General features: G+C 46.3%; 4 protein-coding genes across 5 annotated transcripts in view; 3 read left to right on the forward strand and 1 right to left on the reverse strand.

Moving 5' to 3' along the window:
- The window catches only part of ryr1b (ryanodine receptor 1b (skeletal)), a 96,452-nt gene extending 84,843 nt beyond the window's left edge, over nt 1–11,609 (forward strand). Inside the window, exon 108 of the transcript XR_011602467.1 lies at nt 11,596–11,609. The gene's annotated coding sequence lies outside the window, so the exon portion shown is untranslated. The remainder of the gene's footprint in view (nt 1–11,595) is intronic.
- LOC139336740 (uncharacterized) lies at nt 388–6,965 on the forward strand. The gene is made up of 5 exons (XM_070970947.1): nt 388–3,187; nt 4,938–5,196; nt 5,467–5,500; nt 5,594–5,783; nt 6,105–6,965. The coding sequence occupies exons 1-5, from the start codon at nt 3,133–3,135 to the stop codon at nt 6,458–6,460; spliced, it is 894 nt and encodes a 297-aa protein (XP_070827048.1). The 5' UTR covers nt 388–3,132; the 3' UTR covers nt 6,461–6,965.
- Nucleotides 10,305–14,122, forward strand: LOC139336257 (cytochrome P450 2F3-like). Its single transcript, XM_070970288.1, has 9 exons — nt 10,305–10,580; nt 10,838–11,000; nt 11,247–11,396; nt 11,640–11,800; nt 11,912–12,088; nt 12,306–12,447; nt 12,547–12,734; nt 12,827–12,968; nt 13,164–14,122. Exons 1-9 carry the CDS (start codon nt 10,410–10,412, stop codon nt 13,349–13,351), a joined length of 1,482 nt encoding a protein of 493 aa, XP_070826389.1. The 5' UTR covers nt 10,305–10,409; the 3' UTR covers nt 13,352–14,122.
- Nucleotides 14,026–19,050, reverse strand: LOC139336258 (cyclin-dependent kinase-like 1). Of its 2 annotated transcripts, none has more exons than XM_070970289.1 (10): nt 18,709–19,050; nt 18,307–18,495; nt 17,920–18,041; nt 17,021–17,093; nt 16,397–16,487; nt 15,841–16,041; nt 15,251–15,333; nt 15,098–15,154; nt 14,843–14,995; nt 14,026–14,720 (listed from the first exon to the last, which is right to left on the reverse strand). In XM_070970289.1, exons 2-10 carry the CDS (start codon nt 18,472–18,474, stop codon nt 14,625–14,627), a joined length of 1,044 nt encoding a protein of 347 aa, XP_070826390.1. In that variant the 5' UTR covers nt 18,475–18,495; nt 18,709–19,050; the 3' UTR covers nt 14,026–14,624. The 2 variants fall into 2 exon arrangements, with proteins under 2 accessions (XP_070826390.1, XP_070826391.1); XM_070970290.1 differs by having other exon boundaries at nt 15,841–16,038; nt 18,709–19,041.
- Between the last annotated feature and the right edge of the window lie 1,556 nt (nt 19,051–20,606).

The raw sequence follows: 20,606 nt of genomic DNA on the forward strand, positions 1-20,606 counted from the left end.
GTTTCAGCCAAAACAGGTCGAAGCACTATCAGCTGTAGTCTAAATAAACGCTGCTGTCCCTGATTCCCATCAGGCAGGTTCTTGTTGTGCTGCTGCACACGGGGTGATGTCTGAGGTGATTGTGTGTGATGCTGCAGAGTTCACACAGCATTCATGAATAATTGATTTGCTGCGTATAGATTCCTGTTTTTCATTTTCCCATGAAGATGATGGGAGGTGCTGGGACTCAGGTTGTGAGGACCTGGGTCCCACTGGCCCTTTAAGAGTGGCTCTCTGGACAGTGTTGTGTTCCCAGGGTCTTTAATGGAGACAGAGAGGGACTGAGAAAGACCCCATTGTATATGCTGTCTTTTCAATAGGAGCTTGAGCAATGGTGCTCTCACTGCTCCCAGATAGAGGCACAGAGAGAGAGACGGGGAGGGAGGGAAGAGGGTCACTGAGGGGGTCCTGTACAAGAAAGAGGGGTGTTCTACTCAAAAAGACAAAGTTTTGGGGCTGGATGGGCCTGGAAGGAGTGAATGTTTGGGTTTTGAGGGGGATGGGCTTCAGCTCCACGGGACTCAGTGTTTAGGTTTGAGCCACACCAGAAAGACTTAAAGACTTAGGGGTTTCTAGATGAGGCTAAAGTGGATTAACAGAGTTGAAATCACATGCTTCCAGTTATAAATCCACTCATACCAACAAATAAAAAATATATGGACACCGGTTATTATGTCCTCTCCCACAGGCAGGCTGCAGGGCCGGCGTTAGTCTCCACCGCCTGCTGAACAAAGCAACCTGTTCGTCCTGAAGGAGAGCCCCTATTGGCTGCGTGACATGGGAAACACCTTCCTACTGCTCTCCCAGCTGCAGGACCACCCGGGCATGCTAACAACGAGCTAACCTCTTCCTCTTCATGTCCTTGCTGCAGTGGATGCAGCCAGAGGAGTTCATACATCACAAAGATGACACATGAAGTTCACAGAGGCTCTCCTGCCTCCTGCTGGCCACAAATGCAACGTCCTCATACTGCATGTGCCAGTAATGACTGTGATTAACAGATATACAGCAAATTTAGGGCGTGATGTCAAGTTCTGTTTATTAATTGGTCACTGCAGTTGTTCCTCCTGTCTGTACTGGGCCTTAAAGACACCTTTCTTCAAGCAATTTCAATGTGGGACAAAGTCTACAGTCCCTCCTCTGAGAGAAAATGACTTCTGAAGTTCAGACGAAGCCGGTATGAGGGTCAGAATTTGTTTAATGTTTTTAGCATAAAACACAAGGCTGGAATTTGTTCCTAATATGACTTGGCTTGTCTAACACACACACTGCTAAAGCCTCATATTAGCTTTGGCTGAACCATGTTGGAATGCGTTTTTGCACAGAAAGACGATGAATTTTGTCCCCCGTTTTTTTCCATTAAACCACTCCAGGATTTTACACTGCTGGAACGTACGGCAGGTCCAGTTTTGATGCATGCACATTCAGCCAGAAACATCACAGCGTTAGTCAAATCGTCCGCCGTATGCTCTCCTTTGAGAAAGAAATCGCCTACCAAAAAGGAGATGTTTGTATTTATCTACTTATCGATATAGGATTATCAGTCCAGTCTGCCAAATGGATGTCAGCGTCAACTAGTGTCTGTTGAAGACAAGCCAAGCAGTGAGAGACAGACATTCTCCAGAGGTGGTGGACAAAATCAGTGCTAAACTATTAACATGTACTTGGCTAAAGCTGCTAAATGACCGGAGACTATTACTGCATATTTGAGTTACTCTGGGATGGATCCAACACGGGCCAGTTGACAGTGAACGCACCACCAGCAGCACAGCAGAGAAGATGCCTAACCTTCACTGGAGTCTGACACTCCTTGATTTTAAACATATGCTTTCACTTACAGATGCATGGAGAGCAGATAGCACAGATCTGTCAGATGGAAAAATAAGAACGTGCTTTTCCATCAGCGATTTGCTTTTAATAACTCTCTGTTTGTGATTAGCTCGTTGTCAGAGGGAGTGAACTCTCAGAGTCGCTCAAAACACTCGGAGGCTTCAAACAAAAGTCTTGGCATGTTGCTGCTGTCGTTCAGATCATTTCTCTTTAGCTGTTTTTGGAAAAGATGTGGTGCGTATCAGGCTGTTGTGTATTGAGTTTCTTTTATTTGAGGATCTCTCGACTCTGCAGGGCTCGATCCCAAACCTTCCCATCGTTATGTGAGTCTGAACAGTGTATTGAGAAAGGCCGCTGTGGCTGGACTTGAGCTTTACACCGCAGAGGTGGTCATCATGTGGACACTGTTAAGCCTTTTTGCCTTTGCTGACTTAATTCTATTTGTAATCTCCTGCTGAATCCTTACTGTGCTCCATTTCCGCACAGGATAAATAAAGTGTCATCTTTCTCTTCAGGCTGCCACCACTTACTACCCAGTTATGTGTGGATATGGGACCTGTTTGATTGTGCCCTGATGGCGTCTCTCCTCGATCCCTGTTGTTACATAATGTTATTCTGACTGTGACAAGCGAGCACAGGGTGCTACAGTGACTAGGTTTAATCCCACTTGAGTAATGTGACGTTGAAAAACAGTTAATATCTTGGAGGTTGCTGCTCGGAGAGGGGCACATATCCCACGTCTGGGCAGATTAAAATCTTGGTTGGGCCTATCCGCAGCACTGCAACAACGGGCTTCCAGCTGTGCAAGAATAATAATCCCTCTGTTTTAATCTGCTGGAGCAGGACGGTCAAACCCTTGTTCGGAAGCCATCCAAGGGCACCGAGATGTGCTGAGAAACAGGTTTGATGGCAGCGTAATGATAAGCTATTGTGAGTCGGCCATATGTTGTGAGGTCTGCAAATAGAGGCTTAAGTCTGTGCGTGTGTGGGGAAAATGCAGCGTGACGTGATGGACGCAGTGTAAATCACAGGATGTTACCGGCGGGATTTATGCATTACTATTGTGATTATTTGGGTCTCATATGATGTTAGTGTGTGCATAAGTGGGGATGGCTCCAATTGCACTCACAACAGCATGGCTTTAAGGAAAGAAGGCCTAAATAGTGGGGATTATTCTCTCTCTCTCTCTCGCTCTCTCACTCTCTCTTACCCTATTTTCCAGCATCAGACGCTCTGCCTCTCATTTCAGTCCCTGTAGCTGTGATGACCACAGGCATGAGCACAGCGGGCGTCCATCGAGGCTTCCTCAGGAAATATGGTAGGCCTGCTTCGGTTCCTTCACCTCCCCGAGATGGCCGATTGATCGACTATTTCTGTCCGATTGTTGTCGGTTTCACGTTTGTGCTCACTCTGTGTGTCACAGCTCAAGGTCATATTTTACCTCAGTGAATTCTCTTATCTCTGTTTGCTGTGGTTTACCGCAGTTTCTGCCTCTGCATCTGAGTTTGCAGCGCTGTTTTTAATCAGAGTTGATGTCTTTATTTGGAGAGTTTTGATCTAAAACTGCTATTCAAACTATGGTGTAAAGCCAAATTCAGTAAGATAATAATCCTTTTTGAACTTATTACATTGGCCACAAGGACTCATCAGTTCTTGTTTTCATTCATATAAGAGCAGAAGAGCTCGAGGACTTGATGAATGAATAAGTGTGGTGTCTCAGATCAGCACTCCAATTCAACAATCAATGATATCAATCTGAGAGCCACTTTGTGTGATGTAACTGTTCCCAGATGTGTTTTTACAGAATGACGAGATGTTCGCTCTCAAAGCCAAGTCTGGATTCAGGACTCAGCCAGTGTCTCATGTCTTTGTGCTGATCTTACATCTGTTTTATATCTCCCTCAATTTCATTTGATAATGGCGTCATAATGGCTCGAGGGACTGAGGCAGAAGACCAGGAAACACCAGCAGTTCGCATTCAATTTGCTGTTTTCTTTCTCTCTTAGCTGTGAATTAAGGTAGTAAATACCTTGACATTAATGTCTATCTATCTATCTATCTATCTATCTATCTATCTATCTATCTATCTATCTATCTATCTATCTATCTATCTATCTATCTATCTATCTATCTATCTATCTATCTATCTATCTATCTATCTATCTATCTATCTAAAATCCACCTGTTCGTCTTTAATCCTCTGCGTGGAGAAATAGAGCAGGTCTTCCCCGTCCATCAACACGTACCCTCTGTCTATTATCATTATTACCCGATGGACGGCTGTCTGGGACGCTTGAAATCTAACGGCATCGTGTGCGTCCTGTCCCAGAAACTCACATCAGGCTCCAAAATGAGACGGTTCAACAGGTTAAAAGTTCACTTTAAGAGATACACGCTGACGCTGACGCGACACTTAAACCCTGTTTATGAGAGAAAGGTTGGAAACAGTGTGTGACTGCTTACAGAGTCCCTGGACGGCTGATTGCAGGAACAACAACGAGCTTTACACTGTGATTTTTTACATTTAACTTTCACATTTTGATGCTGTTTTGAACATCTTTGTCTTAGTGTCAATGTCTACTTTGCATTTCTTCTGTTCTTTTTGAAAAGCCCTTACTTGAAATGTGAACGATGTCCTGGTAAAGATGCTCCTCATGAGGGATTAAATAGAACAGAAGGCAGCTGAAGACAGTCTCTTTTACATGACAGCTGTTTTTCATGCTAAACGAGAATGAATGGCAGCAAAGGCTGAAGGTGATTGATAGATTTTAGCGATGCTAGCAGCTCTGTGTTGGTCTGTCTGTCAGTTGCTTCAGCACTTTGGTGAACTGTCTCATCAGCTGTTGGATGGTGTTTGGTTCAGACGTCCACTGTGATCGCTTGACTTTTCTTCATCGAGTTACATTTTTTATTTATCTTATACAAAAATTAGATATTAGACCTCTATATATCAGCATGTGAGCATTGTCCCTGTGATCACATTGCCGTCTTTGTCCCGGTTGAGACCTGGTTCACCTCTGTTTTCATATAGTTAAACCTGCTGCATGCTGTTTCTTTTCCTTCTGCAGGGGGGTTCATGTTCAAGCAGTGGAAGGAGAGGTACCTCGTGCTGACCTTGGAAGGAAACCTGTTGGTGTGCCGCGATGCAGAGTCCCCCCCTGACCAGGTGGTGGCGCTGCAAACAAGCTGCGAGTCGATCGCGGAGGGGCGAGAGATCCTCGACCTGCCCAAGTTGCCTCCAGGGGGCAGGAGGGACTGCTGCTTCGCCCTCATCCTGCCGCAGAACAAGTTCCTGCTGCTCCTCACTGACAACCCTGATGACTGCAAGTACGTCCCCGCCACACACACACACACACACACACACACACACACACACACACACACACACACAGTGGAGTCCTTTGCCCCGCTCATTATCAGCTGTTATGTCCACATGGTGACACATTGACACAGGATGCTGGAATGTAGGTCTTGTTTGTCCCGCTGATACTGCGCTCTCTCTCTCTCTCTCTCTCTCTCTCTCTCTCTCTCCTGTTATAAATATCTTCAAACGGGGGTCTGGTTCAAATATAATGATTATTTTTTTATTTTTCACAGTCTGTGGCTGAATTTGATCAGGAAAGTCAGAGAGGTGAGTCAGCAGTTTGTGCGTTCATACCTTTCTAATAACGTCTGAAAATGCATGTCTGTCATTTAAAAACCCAGCGGTTGTCTTATTTTCTAGGGTGTCATGTCACCCGTGACCCTTCACAGACAGCGCAGCATCACTCCCTGCATCACCGACAGAGACCCCCTGCCTGATTCCTCCAGCGATAAAGACCCCGGGTCACCGAGGGTTGGGGAGGGCACTCCTCCTCCTTTGTCTCGAGTCACTGAGCGGGGAGGATCCTTCAGGGAAAGAGGCCAGAACCAAGGTCCACCGTCACCTCATCTGTAGTTACCTGACAGAATGTTGTTACTAAGGCTGCATTAGGGCGTGTAGTACGGTGGCTGAGAGGGCTCAGTGACAGCAGGCCAAGCCTCATCAGTTTTTTATGAACTGCTGAATACACATGGCTGACATGGTGTTTAGACAGAGTCCAGGTCCTCATGAAGAGATCCCCCCCCCCCACACACACACAGGAATCCTGGAAAACTCCACATTCAGCTCATTATTTGGCAGCTTCTCCCTCATATGTTCATGAATCCACCTTCTTGTACATTATTGACATCATTTTTTTGGGTTTCTTCTGCAGCCAACGGACCACGACGACCTCTGCGCAGTGTTTCTGTGGCCCCCCCTCATCGTGTGTCAGACTGTCTTCGCCATGGCAACAGCAGCGATGCCCGGGCAGTGAGGGCGGTGTGCCTGCTGATGGGAGGCGCAGCAGCCTCCTCTGCCCTGGGCTACCTCAACTCCTGCTCCCCTTCGTCTCCCCTCGCCAGCAGAGCCCCGGAGATGGCCCACGGAGCGGGGGGCTTCTCCGAGCTGCCCGCGGGAGGCTCCTTCCACGCCTGCAGCCAGGACGTGGACTCCCCACACTTCAACAGCTTCGACTTTGAGGGAGACTCTGACTTTGATGCGTTTGACTGTGGAGGATTTGCGTTTTAGGTTTGACTAGAAAGGGATAGAAACTTTTTAAAATAAAATCCCTCTTTTGGCTTTCCTTTTTGAGATAAGGGCATTGTTATTACTGAATCACTCGTTGGGTTATCTATACGTCTAACTTATAAATTAATGAAGGTGTTCTTCCTGGCTTTATGCCTGTGCTCCTCAGGTAAATCATTCATGATCTTGACTCCTCTGAACAGCGTCTGTCTGTGCTGTCAGTCTTTCCATGCCACTGAAGGTGAGCAGCATAACGATTCCAGACAGACACATAAAGGTTGTTTATGAGGACATTTTAGACTCAGACGTTAAACAGTTGTGTTTCTCCACCACTATGTTCACTTTATACTTTTTTAAGAAATGTGACCTCTGTAAATATTGTCTCCTCATCCACGGTTTCTCCACTTCATTGGCACTTTGCTGAATTTCTTTCTGCCATTTCCCACCCACCATCCACCAAGAACGCGGTCCAAAGGTGAACTCTGAATAAATCCCGCTGTCACCACGACTGTGTGTCTTTCTCTCTGGATCCATCTGCTGCTTGCTGGCTGGTGCGGAGCATCAGTGCAGACAGCAGGCCAAGGTTTGGAGAGGAGGGATGATGGAGCAGATTTGCACAAGAGGGGGATATCCAGAGCCTGAATGGCCCTGGGTGCTTATCTGAGATTTTGTTGCACAGCAAAAATAATCTCTTGGATTTACAGCTCATGTGCTGGATGTGGACTTGTGTATGTATGTGTGTGTGCTCTCAGTTTTTACGCCAGAATGGGCTGTATGTGCTGAGATCAACATCCAGCACCAGCTTGCAAACTCTTGCTGTCTTTCTTTGTCACATTCACTGACACAGTCATCATGGAGATCCTGGATGTCTTGCATCAGCTAAAATGACAGATGTGTCTTTATAGTTTAAGAGCTCAAATCCAGTTTAAGAGCTGGAATAACAACAGTTATTATTCACGCCTGAATTAACCTTTTGCAAGAGGCCATGCTCCCTGCAGCTTCCTGTTATATACAAACAAAAAATACTTCAAAAACAAAACTAGAGATGGACAAAAAGTAATTCAGTATGACAGAGGCTAACGAAAGAGACAACAAGAAAGTGAAGAGAGTCTTATGAGATTTTCTGCTACTAACAGTGATGTTGTCAGGGCTGACCGTTGCTTTGCTGTGGCTGTTCAGTGGGAAAAACCAGAGAGAGGACCCACTGGACGTCCGCTGATACATGACATCTGCCACAGCTGGACAAACATGCACCTAAAAGCATTTGCAAGGTGAATGTTTGGCTATTAAGTAATTGTATTCTTTACAGGGGAGTCGAGGAGTTGACCTCAGTGGAGAGCTGCAAATGCAGACTTTAATGAAGGACTACTGTAACACACACTCATCTTTATGAGGAATAAATGGTATGTATGGCCTTACAAGTGAGACACACGCAACAAGACGAGCAGCCAAACAAACAGCAGGTCCAGATACTGAGCAAAACATTTACTGAATAAACAAGTTGGGTGACGGCTGGATGAAGCAATGCGTTCGCGGTGAAAATCTGAAAGGGGAGTGCGAAAGCTTTGCCGGATTGCTCGGCACATTCATCCCTCTCTCCTCAGCCACGCTCTCTAATCCTGATCTCCCGCTGATGGAAGTGCGTGCAAAATAAACATAGAAGATATTACATAACTGTTTGACATGCTGAAGCTCCACTCACAGAGTTGATTTGCTAAGATCCGACGTACAGCAGGCCTACGTGACGTTAAATCATGTGTTTATTTAAGTGCAGCGTGCGTGGTAAAATGACTCAATGATGCTCACGTTTATCAATTTATAGGCTTAAAATATTACATAATAACAATACTGCAGTAATGATTGCTACTCTGTCTGATGAGACAGACGGAGCAACAGGGACCCAAAGTAATAACCAGGTGAAGGTGTACTAAGAGTCACGTGGCTCATCTGTTGCTTGGTGCAGTGCTTCTGCCAACGGCCGCTGCTGATTCTGCTCAAAGCCACCTCACTCATGTCATCTCTGTCAGGTGGTTTCATGCCTGCAGTTGGTGATCAACACTTCCCTCTGTTAGGTTTGGGGAGCGTTAGTGCCAGACGCGACGTTTCACACTGACGACCCTTTGGGACGGAGGAGTGGGTCCAAGAGGAGAGCAAACACTTGAGAGACATTCAGAGTTGTGTTTTCAGCTGTTGTTGTGAGAGCACATATTTCGCACGAGATTGATGTCCATCCATCCATTATCTATACCGCCTATCCCTTTCGGGGTTGCGGGGGGCTGGAGCCTATCCCAGCTACAATGGGCGAGAGGCGGGGTACACCCTGAACCGGTCGCCAGCCGATTGCAGGGCCGAGATTGATGTGAAAGAGGATTATTGCATAATCTGTCAAGTGAAGTTTACTTTGTCCAGCCGTTAATCACAGCTTCAGCCCTGAATGGGTTCTGGTGTCTACATGTCGGTACAGTAACAACGTGACAAGTGAGAGACGCAGAGAACAAAGAGGACACCTTATCGATCAGAAACACCTCTGGTAAAACTGAAAAAATAAAATAAAATAAAACCTCGTGGGAGTATTTTTGTCTCTTGTATCAGCTGCACTTTTTCATCCTTATCTCTTTCTGGAGGCAGTTTGTGCAAAGTCAACATAGAGTTACACAAGCTGCTGAAACACTGAAGCTTAACTCACACTCGCCTCGATTTACCAAACAGACACCAAAGATGCCAAAGTATGCATTTTAAACCACATTTTAATCTGAACAAACAGCATGCACGATGGATGGCCACACTGGAGGTGATCAGCTCATCGATGGAAATTCAAATACTTTTACTGAAAGAAGGAGCCTGAAAGTCACCAAATATGAATCCATGCTTTTCCTGACACCATCACCACGACTTGTGGTTCATGGAGCATCTGTCCGACCACCAGCACATTGTTTTTGCTCAGACTGAAGAGGTGAGAGAAGACTAGACCTCAGCAGCCCAAGAGACTTTACTGACTGTCTTCTCAACATTTCACCAGATCATGGCCGCATTTACTTACAAAAGACTGTATTTAATATGACATATTTGATTTTGCACAGTGAAGGTATCATTGTTAGAATTTTCAAAATAAAGCCGTGAGATGGAAACACTCCTTGAAAGAGAAGAAGCTATTGTCAGACTCAGTCCTTGACCATTATCCTTCGACTCTAGATCTATAATCATTAACATTTACATGTTGCTGGGGGGCAGTGAGGGTCTCCTACAGGGTCCAGGGGCTTAAACTCAGCTTTTCTCAGCATTTACTGCACAGATGTGACGAGGAGAGAAATGGATAAATTATTGAAGCATTCTGATTTTTGGAAAAGGACAATCCATCAACTGTATTTCACTGTGACAGCTTAGAGACTGTGGGTGTCCAGAAACCAGCAGCTGGTGCTCCACATGCAGGCTACATGTCCCTCAACAGAAACACGTTTATTGTGCTCATAAAAAAGATGCTGCACAGGGCTGCATGACATGTTAGTGCTTAACTGTTAAGAGGCTCTCACAAAACTAACAGTCCAGCCAGTGGCGTTGCTGGGGTCTCTTGGGGCTCCAAGCAAGAAATCCCTGGGGCCCCCACCTGTGCACGCCACAAAAATGTGTTTTTTGCACACAGAAATGCACAATTTCCTTCAAGCAACTGCCTGGTTTGCCTGTCCGCATGCCCCGCAGAAAGAAAATACATATAATACATATAACCGAAATATTTCCATCCTGTTAGAGCCATCTGTTGGCTGCCTTTTGTATGTGTACTGTCACTGCTGTCCGCACTGATTTGTGCGCACTTGCGCAAATCCTCGCAGTAAACAGGAAAACCAGGGAAAAGGTTGCGGGGCGGACCAGCGGCAGTAAACCAACAGCCAGGCTCTCTCTGCAGACCTTCAGTCAGCTGCAGAGGACGCAGTTGGACCTCTCTTCCTGGAGCGGTATGGAGCTCTCCGTCACGCTTATTTCCGCGGGGCTGCTCGCTCTTCTGCTGTGTCTGTTCGGCCTGACGCGCCGCAGACGCGTCCGTTTACCTCCAGGACCGACGGGCCTGCCTGTGATAGGAAACCTGCTGCAGCTGGACAAGAGAGCTCCATTTAAAACTCTGCTGAAGGTGACAGTTTGAGGACTTTGCTGATTTTCATTACAGTTACTGAAAAAAGAGAGAAATGTAGACACGCTGTGCTTTAAGTCTGCCTCTGCGCACTTACTTTATTCCTACTTTTAGATGTAGTTTTGTGTTTGTGACCTGTATGAGTATGTTTTTGTTAGTCCCAGGGTGTTGGTTCAGTACACAGGATATGTTTACTTTGTTCCTTGCATGTCTGTACAAGATTCAAAGGCATGTCCGCTGCTCTGTTTACCCTCCAGCTCAGTGAAACGTACGGCCCGGTGCTGACTGTGTACCTGGGCCGTCAGCGCACTGTGGTGCTGGTGGGCTACGATGCAGTGAAGGAGGCACTGGTGGACCAAGCCGAGGACTTCACTGGCAGAGGTCCTCTTCCTTTCTTCATCAGAGCTACCAGGGGCTATGGTAAGATGGGGATTTGTGATTGTGTAACACATCAACATGATATTCTGTAAGCACACCCAACAGTGACGAAATGTTCCCAAATGTTTCCTGCACTTTTTGGAAAACTTCATCCATTTATTCTTATTTTACTTTTTTATGGTCTCACTTTGACAAGTTTTAGTCCCACAGTTTGTTTTAAGCACAGACTTTTCAGCTTGCTGTTTTACTTTCTTTTCACTATTTTTAACCATTTCTGCACCTTCAAAGGTTTGGTCATCAGCAATGGAGAACGCTGGAAGCAGCTGAGACGCTTCACCCTGACAACGCTAAGAGACTTTGGGATGGGACGAAAGGGGATGGAAGAGTGGATCCTGGAAGAGAGCAAGCATCTGGTGGACCGCATCAGCCACACCAAAGGTCTGTGTGTGGGACAGTGACTGTGCATTTCACCATCGGGTTTATGCAGCGTCTTAATTTAGAGGTCACTGCTGTTCCAGCAAACCGAGACTTATGGACTTCATGCTAAAATAAACTTTAAATAAGGCGTCCCACGGACTGGGATTGGCTGCAGCCCCCGTGACCCTTCAAAGTGTGCATTGGTATATTGCTTTTTCAGCGGTCACACTGAAGGTTTACTGACGTTTACTCCTTTTTTTGTAGCCACACCGTTTGATCCCACCTACTTCATGAGCTGCACCGTGTCCAATGTGATCTGCTGCTTGGTGTTTGGTCAACGCTTCAGCTACGACGATGACCGCTTCCTCCACCTTCTGCAGATAATCTCAGAGATCCTCAAATTTGGCAGCAGTCCCTGGGGTCAGGTAAGAGGAGGGGTGGGGGTTAGTGGTGAGGAGGACCACCGGACCACCCCCAGTTAACAACTCGATATGGGACACATTACTCACATGAATCCTTTCCTCTGCACATCACAGCTGTACAACGTCTTCCCTCGGCTGATGGAATGGCTGCCGGGTCGACAGCACAAAATGTTTGCCAGAGTTGAAGTGCTCAGAGAGTTTACAATGAAAAAGATTCGGGAGCACCAGGACACGCTGGACCCCAGCTCGCCCAGAGATTACATCGACTGCTTCCTCATGAGACTCAGTCAGGTATGGCCGAGCTCAGTTCATTCAGCAGAATCAGGGCATGTCTGCGTCTGTGATTAAGTCATGTTAAGCATGCTTACTCATTACACATATAGACTCCCTGTAATAACTCACAGCTCTGCAAACACTGAGCAGTTCACATCAACGGTGCGCTGATTCGACTTCTGATCCTGCAAGTTGTGCTGTCATATCAGGACAATTGCTCGTTTTACTTCTCTAGGAGAAGCATTTACCCACAACCGAGTTCCACTACGACAACTTGGTTTCAACAGTGTTGAATCTGTACCTGGCAGGAACCGAAACCACCAGCTCAACTATCAGATTCGCACTAAATGTCCTCATCAGATACCCCAAAATACAGGGTAGGTCACAGACGCCAGTGTGGAAGACAATCCTTGCACTTGCTTCGTATAGAAACTGGGGACAGCATGAGTGAAATAGCTGTTTTCCTCTTTGTGCAGAGAGAATGCAGCAGGAGATTGACACTGTGATTGGACAGGAGCGCAGTCCTTGCATGGAGGACAGGAAGTCCCTCTCCTTTACAGATGCAGTCCTCCATGAAGTGCAGCGTGTGATGGATATTGTCCCCATGAGCATCCCTCACTACGCTCTGCAGGACTTCTCTTTCAGGGGTTACACCATCCCCAAGGTATCCTGGTTCATCATATAAAGTGTTACTGACGCAGTATCGGTCCAGATCATAGAAAATGTCCCGTCTGATGCAATGTCTCGTCTCAACAGGACACAGTGATTATTCCATTGTTGCACTCTGTGCTGAAAGAGGAAAAGCTGTGGGCGACGCCCTGGTCCTTCAACCCCGAGCACTTCTTGGACGAGAACGGCAACTTTAAGAAAAACCCTGCTTTCCTGCCGTTCTCTGCAGGTAAAATATGAGTAATTTTCCCTCAGCGGCAGAATCAGTGATCGGCTGAATCATTGGACCTGCTCGTTAAACAGATGTTAGTGTGTGAAGTTTAGCTCTTTTCGTAACTCTGATGTGTTTCAGAGAGCAGGTATAAAGCCTCTCACCGCCTCATATATTCTCATTCTCACTGCCGTGTTTGCTGTTGTCTCTCAGGAAAGAGGTCCTGCGTCGGAGAGTCCCTCGCTCGCATGGAGATTTTCCTCTTTGTGGTTTCACTTGTTCAGCATTTCACCTTTTCGTGCCCTGGAGGACCTGACAGCATAGATCTCAGCCCTGAGTACAGCAGCTTCGCCAATGTGCCTCGCAGGTACGAGATCATCGCAACTCCGCGGCGGCAGTGATATTTCGTCATACAGTCGTGTGTTTTCAGCCTTTCTTCTGGCCTTAAACCTCCAAAAAGTGGATCATTTGATACTAAGGGACCTAATTTTGCGTTAGGATCGAGCACTCTGATGTAAATTTCTTTCTCGTGTGCCTGTTACTCTGAGTTTTGTCTTCTCAGAAACAGTGATGGTGCTGCAATGCTGTTTAAAACTTTCCAGTTACATGTAGTGTTCACGTTTCCCCAACTGGCTTTCTGAAGGTCACACTCAGTCCATTCGTCCTCAGGCTCAGCTCCCGCAGTCACTCAGATATTTGCACGTTAACGAACCAAAGAAGAAACAAACCGTAATTTTTTAAATGTTTTTGTAATTTGTGAATTTCCTGCTGAGACGATAACTGAAGGGTGTTATTAAATAAACTACCTTTTACGACTAACATTCCTGTCTGATCTGTACAGTATGTGCCTCATTTTGACTGTGGACTCTGGAAGGAGTGACATCTGTAATGTGATGAGCTCAAGGTCAGCCGATCGGTCAAGCTGTGTGTCAGCCTGTCACTGTGCTGATGCATGCCTCAGTGTATCACTGTCCTGTGTCTGAGCAGCAGACTGAACGTCCATGTCAGGATCATGGGGATCACTGTCGAAGACTGAGGCTGCAATGTGTGAAGAACCCATCAAATTACTCCGAGTACCAAGTGTCATGGCAGGTTTTATTAAATCTTAATAAGACTGCGTCAGGACATCAAGTATTATATATGGTGCTCTATTACATTCAGGACTTATTTTTTAGTTTATAATACAAAGTTTACAACATTAACCTTAAGCTGACAAATGCATTCTAGATTCTTAGAGTAAAGCAAAAGAAAATTAAAGTTAATAAAATGTAATAATCGTGTTTAGAGATGATCCTAACTTGTAGGGCTTATTTTGTCGCCAGTATGAACCTGCATGAGGATGAGGAAAAAGTGATGATGGCACACTGGTGACGTGCAGAAGTTAATATCGTGACAGAGATGTGCGTCTTCAGCACCGACACCTCCTGCATTCTTTGGTAATAGTCCTGTAAGTGTGTCGCCTCACCTGTAACGCTAAATCCTCTAACTACTGTGTGAAGAATGTTTGCGATAACGTCCACAAACAGGACAAGTGAAAGAGACCGCAGAATTAAAAGACACTGTCTCACTGTCACACCAAGAATATACGACTGTATTGAAATGACTGCACAAAGCGAAGCGCGAGTCCATCGTTCCCAGTTCAGCCACGAGCTCGGAGATCCATCTGTTGCTTTGTTAGATGTTGGGCAGGTGATATTTGTGCTTCACCTGTTTCTTGACGTCCGGTGCTGGTGAGATGTTGCTGTTTGGTAGCTGAGGCAGGTACTGAGCCTAGAGAGGGAAGAAGGGAGGAGAGAAAGCGTGAACCACCCAAACTATCGCCTGTGCATTTCTCTAAGGTTTCCTTCTTCAATTGAGATGATGCAGAAATCAACGCATTTCCATTTTCTTACCCCTGCCTGTCTCCGTCGGGAGCCTTTGTCATGCCGTCGCCCCGGGCGCTCGCCGTCGCGGCCCCAGTTGGCTCCTGCTTCCTCCTGGAAGTACGGCAGCTCCAGCAGCTCCTCACAGGACAGCCGGAGAGAGGGGTCCATCACCAGGCATGACTGCTCACACAAAGACGCACAGACCGAGCGTGGAGCGTCTCAAAACGTGGCATTTCAGACAAATCTTTAATAAGATACAATCGAGCAGTCAGCATGACATACCTTCATAACCTGGAGGGCATGAAGAGACACTCCAAAGAAGCGCTTTTCCAAGGGCTCCTAAGAGCAAATGGAAGTGAAACAGTAACATCAAGCACACTTCACCGCCTCTCCATCGAGGAACAAATGCATTCCCAAAGGTAGCAGGAGTCATACCATCGTGTCAGGTTCAGGAATACTGACTCCACTGAAGAAAACGTTGGAGCGGAAGACCTGCTGGTGGCGAGGGATCAGGTCACCTGAGGTCAGAAATGAGGTCAGGAAAAATCAGTAAAAAATGAAGGCTTGCAAGTCTCACGATCCTTAGGAAGGTTCATCTCCTTAAAAAAGAAAGAGCGCGGCCTGTTTTCTGTTTGCAACAGTCTGCGATAAGAGAAGCCAAGATTCCTATTCAGAGAAGTTTCTTTATGCTTCTTCAGGGTGTTTTCACTCCGAACTGATCGCTTCAGTTCACACAAACTCTGGTGCATTTGTTTGGTTTTCAGACTAGGATGGTGTGAAAGTTGAAAATGTGGCTCTTGGTCTGCTTTCAGGCTGTCTGGTGCAGTTCGTTTATGATGTTTAAGTAAAGCAAACCAACAACCACTGGACTGAGTGATAAAGATATGTTATTTTTCAACATGGATTTAAAAACTAAACTATTGAATCTGACTTGCTGATCATGGGAAATGAGAAAGCAGCGTCTTTCATCACATCTGTGCAAGTGATCGTCACAGTTATAGAAAAGCGATACCTCGTCAGCGTACCGAGAGTTTTTCGGATCAGGTAGAGCTGATCGACGTCAGACTTCCCGGGCCAGAGTGGATTCCCGTGTAACAGCTCCGCAAAGACGCAGCCCAGAGCCCACACGTCCACAGCAGGCCCGTACTGAGTGTCCCCGACCAGCAGCTCGGGGGCCCGGTACCACCGGGTCGCCACGTAGTCTGTGTAGTCATCCTCTGGTCCTGCTGAGTGCACCACACACACACACACACAGATGAAGATGCGACTTGTACTGACACGCGTGCACTTAGATACTGAATAATGAACGCTGAATAACACGTACATTGTAGGGGAGAGGATTACAACGCGTGCTGAGTGACTACATGTTAATGTATGGTAACACGACACCATCACCTACAGCAGGAGGGGTAAACAGACACACAGCGCACGGAGACGCACTAACGGGCTGAATGCTTCTGCTACGCGGCGGCTTCACTGAAACGTGGAAAGTGAGGAGGCCATCGGCAGGAGCTGAATAAGTCATTAGAGGTACATTCACGCTAAGCGCACATAACTGCACCGCTTCTCTGGATGACCTACTCAGAATGCGGGCGAAGCCGAAGTCGCAGAGTTTGATGACGCCCGTCTTGGTGAGGAGGATGTTCTCCGGCTTGACGTCACGGTGGATGCACTGCAAGACAAACGCTCAGGATCAAGGATTTGGCAACATGATACGCAGTCTCTTAGTGACAGAAAGAGGCGCATATCGAGGCTGACGAATTAGGAAAGAACGAGGAGGGACAATAGCAAGAGATCGGAAACCTATACACGTTTCAGCTCTGAAACTGAACACTACGACGCAGGCACTAAGACTTCAGTGATACCTGTGGGGGAGTTGAAGCCTAAATGAAGCCATTAACATAGAACAGTGAATAATCTGGTGCCGTGTCGGGAAAGCTACTTGTTGCTGTCATTTCCTCTTCCCAACCACACTGTAAAATGTGGTGCGTAATAAATGCATTCTACAGTTGGTCACAGTTGAGTTTGTCCCCCATCTTTTACAGTGGAGTCACACTGGGAGCGGATCACTGGATGGCCAGTGAGGAGAGGAGGAAGCTATAAACACAGCATGACAGAGCTGTAAGACAAACTCAACCTTTAAGACAGAAAATCACACAATCAGTACGTGAGAATCAGAAAAGAAGCAGATAAAAACACACTGACATTGTGCTTGTGGCAGAAGTTGACAGCCTGCAGCGTCTGCCACACGATGCTCTTCAGCTGAGCCTCGGGGACCCTGCAGAGGACGAGACAAAGCGACACTGACCGCTGCCAGAAGAACGAAGCGAAACCAAGTCACCCGTCACGTCTTCCTCGTCTGTTATTCCAGCGATTTCAAGAAAGAATCGGTGCTTTAATCGGCTCTCTTGTCACCCAGGTAACCTTAGGCCTGTCTCTAGCAGCAACGGCGCCTTTGTTTTCAGGGCCGGCTAGAGTTTCTGCTGCACGGCCTTGTGGGAAAAGGGAAAATGGTCGGACGGCATTGTGACCCGGGCTTGAGGTGTGACTTCACATGAGCAAAAACTCAACTAAAATCTTATCTTGTGAGCATTTATCGCATGAGAAGTCCTAAAAGCATGGAGCAGAAAGAAATACTGGAGTAGCTTCAGACTCGGCCATTCCTTCCTCACTCTGTCTTGGCAACAGTCTTAACTTCCTCTTTGTAATTCACCCTCTTCTTTCTGCTGCCCGTCTCTGTTAAGCAGTACTCCTAACAAATAAATGTGCACACAATGAGCTACGGGGTCAAACGTATGCTAATCCTTTCCTGAAGTGTAACAATACTCCATTACAACTAAAAGCCCTGCATTCAAGTTGTGTAAAAGTGAGTATTATTAAAAACGTAATTAACGTATTAAAGGTAACAGTACTCAACGTGCAGTAGAAAGGCAGCTGTAAGATGATGATCAGGGATGCTTTAACGTGCCAGCAGTCTTTAAACGCTGGCTGAGAGGGAGCCGACTTTAACTGATTTGACATTTGGGTAGTTAAATATTCAGCAATGCATCATAAGTTGGAAACTTCTGAAGATGGAAAATGATGATTTGCTGTCCCTGACTTACCCTCGAGGGTGTTTGTCCAGCTCATTGAGGACCGTCTGCTCACAGAACTCAAACACCAAGTGGAGCCGTCTTTTCCTCCTGAAGACCTCCAGCAGGTTGACCAGATTGACATGTTTGAGCTGCTGAAAGGCCAACAGAGAACATGGACAGCGTGTCAGCGCTCAAAGCCTGAAATGTTGGACAGTGTTGAGTTAAACCTGCAGGGTTTGAGGTCCAAACGCCTGAGAGGCTCTTTCAAACTGCCATGTGTATAATAACATCAGTACATGACACAATCCTAACAAACTGACAACATACCATGAACTGTGACCCAATGAGTGCATGTGTAGGCTACCTGTGCGCGCACCTGAGAGCAAACTTGATCCTATTGGGTAATACTAATCTCACCTTCAGCATACGTATTTCTCGCAATGCAATCTTCTTAATGACCGGGTCGTCTTCGGACTCCACAAACTTCTTGATGGCAACTATCTGGCCAGTATCTCTGTGTCTGCATTTGAACACCACCCCATAGGAGCCCTCACCAATCTTGGCCAGCTTTTCATATTTGTCCATTGGGCAACTGATAGCCGTCACCTGTCAAAGGGCAAAAGTGTATTAACGTTATATTAAATATATTATTCACATGTTTATGGTATTTCCTTTGGGGCTTATGTGATTAAATTATCATTTTTTAACCTGTGACACCTGAGATAATCAGAAGAAGAGTTTGTTCTGTAGACAAACCAGCTCATGCAGACCAAGAGTAGTTTTCAGTGTCACAATTTAAAGGCTGAAGGACGCACTCACCAGGTTTTCATCGACGGGCCAGCAACGAGTCTGCGGATGATTTCAGTCCATCTAAAGTGCGCAAAGCTGCACGGACGTGCGCGCAACCAGCCCCTCTGGGCCAAACTTCATAACGTCCGGACGCAATATTGTTCCAGTAAGGACTTCAGAGGTCTGTCTCTCCGCTGTCTCTGCGTCCTGCGCGTCGTCACCGCCTCGTTAACCCTCTCCGGTTAGTATTCATCCACTAACTCCACGCAAGTCTTCATTTTGAGTCAGTTTTCACGCTGAAAAGACGTCTCGTACTCTCATAAACACAGAAGTAACGCTGAGCGCAGCCCTTGGAGACTGCGCGAGAAAAGAGCCACAATAACAGACAGGAAAGCAATTCACAAAGCAGCCTACGCAATTTAAAACACGCATGTGAGTAAACGTGCGTTGTGACCATGGAGACAGCTGGCCGGCTGGGGACGTGACGCACGCTCTTCTCCAATTCAGTTAGCCTAAATTAATGTGAAATCTGTGATCATTTAGCCTCGTTGTTTGATGTAAATTTTGAATGAGATGATGGTTACAGATTAAAAACCGTACAAACACCTCAATTCTTTGCTTTACTGACAGATACAGATGTAGAAAGTAGGTACTTTAAAGGTGTAGGCCTGTTGCATTTCCATTTGACAGTTATCCTGCTTACTTTGAAGATTAGGATTTTACATCCCAAACATGTGATCACATTATAGGCTCCAACATGAGCTAATTTAACGTACCCAACAACGTAAAAGTAGTTAAAAGGACCATAAGTAGTGCTTGGACTCATTCCACCGTCCAGCAGCTCAGCAGTCACAGAGACTGTGTGAAGAGGCTCCAGCATCATGTCACTCTGCCACAGGTATGAAGTGTATGCAGGATCATCTCTGATGTGGTCACATGATTTTTAGACTGTCCCCCCCGGGCTCGCCTGGCTCAGAGACTCACTCAGGACCACAGTGAATGATGGGAAAGCAAAACATGTTGCACTCAAACACCTTGAGGTGCTGGCATCGCAGCCTTGTGGTGAAGGGTTGAAATTCCCCATAGCAGACTCATGGGGTGTGTTCGTTGTACAGGGTCAGTAAGGCACAGAGGCCCGTGCAGTCTGTGAGAAGGATCAGGAAAAACCTTTGAGCTCACAGGATAATTATTTCTTCTAATTTTTCCACTGTTAGAATGTCTCTCAGACAGAATGATACAGGAAGAAGATCTGTAATCATGCCATTATAGATTAGATGTGTGAAACATAAAAAAACTACAAAATGTTGCACCATCTTTGGCCACCAGGCGGCAGTGCCCACCCATCAAAGCTCCCAGAGACCAGGGCTTGTTGTAGTAGATTGTTGACATATGGTGGTCACACTCATTTTATCTTCACCCTCATGATTAATGGCAATCAGAGGTGCAGCTGGCACTGCGGGACATCTTATCTATGGCATCTTTGTCTGAGCGATCATTGTTTTCTGTTATTATTGCTAGCATTTTAGGGGATTTTTACCTCGAGTTTCCACTTGTTGAATGTCCATAGTGTTTGATGAATAGCTCATTCTTCATAAATGTCCTGGTAAATATACACTCGTGGGAAACACATTTGGGCAGAGCCTAAAAAAATAACAAAAAAATTCCAAGACCAAAGCCTGTACAATGACAATTTACTATCTTTACTTCCCCGTTGAATCATCCCTCAGACACAGACAGAATGATTGAAGCCGTCACGGGTTTGTTTTAGTCTCGCCTTCCTTTTGAAAATACACAATCCAACCTCTAAAAAGCACCCAGGACAGCGCACCACACAGGCCTGCCCTGTTGGCTCTCCATCCCATGAAATTCACCCTTCTACTTTTAGACATGCCAGCTCCAACTGTTTCATTTCTCTGGCCTGGCAGTCG

This window comes from Chaetodon trifascialis, chromosome 9, assembly GCF_039877785.1.
Source record: "Chaetodon trifascialis isolate fChaTrf1 chromosome 9, fChaTrf1.hap1, whole genome shotgun sequence".
Lineage (NCBI taxonomy): Eukaryota > Metazoa > Chordata > Actinopteri > Chaetodontiformes > Chaetodontidae > Chaetodon > Chaetodon trifascialis.

What these genes read in the sequence shown, in the direction of transcription:
- LOC139336740 (XM_070970947.1), top strand. Translation starts at nt 3,133, where the DNA reads ATGACCACAGGCATGAGCACAGCGGGCGTCCATCGAGGCTTCCTCAGG. An exon ending in AGGCTTCCTCAGGAAATATG is followed by an intron (nt 3,188 to 4,937) that starts GTAGGCCTGCTT and finishes TTCCTTCTGCAG; the next exon opens with GGGGGTTCATGTTCAAGCAG. An exon ending in GGAAAGAGGCCAGAACCAAG is followed by an intron (nt 5,784 to 6,104) that starts GTCCACCGTCAC and finishes TTTCTTCTGCAG; the next exon opens with CCAACGGACCACGACGACCT.
- LOC139336257 (XM_070970288.1), top strand. Translation starts at nt 10,410, where the DNA reads ATGGAGCTCTCCGTCACGCTTATTTCCGCGGGGCTGCTCGCTCTTCTG. An exon ending in CATTTAAAACTCTGCTGAAG is followed by an intron (nt 10,581 to 10,837) that starts GTGACAGTTTGA and finishes TTTACCCTCCAG; the next exon opens with CTCAGTGAAACGTACGGCCC. An exon ending in TCCTCATGAGACTCAGTCAG is followed by an intron (nt 12,089 to 12,305) that starts GTATGGCCGAGC and finishes TTACTTCTCTAG; the next exon opens with GAGAAGCATTTACCCACAAC.
- LOC139336258 (XM_070970289.1), bottom strand. Translation starts at nt 18,474, where the DNA reads ATGGACAAATATGAAAAGCTGGCCAAGATTGGTGAGGGCTCCTATGGG. An exon ending in ACTTCTGCCACAAGCACAAT is followed by an intron (nt 16,488 to 17,020) that starts GTCAGTGTGTTT and finishes TTTGTCTTGCAG; the next exon opens with TGCATCCACCGTGACGTCAA. An exon ending in CCTGATCCGAAAAACTCTCG is followed by an intron (nt 15,334 to 15,840) that starts GTACGCTGACGA and finishes TTCTGACCTCAG; the next exon opens with GTGACCTGATCCCTCGCCAC.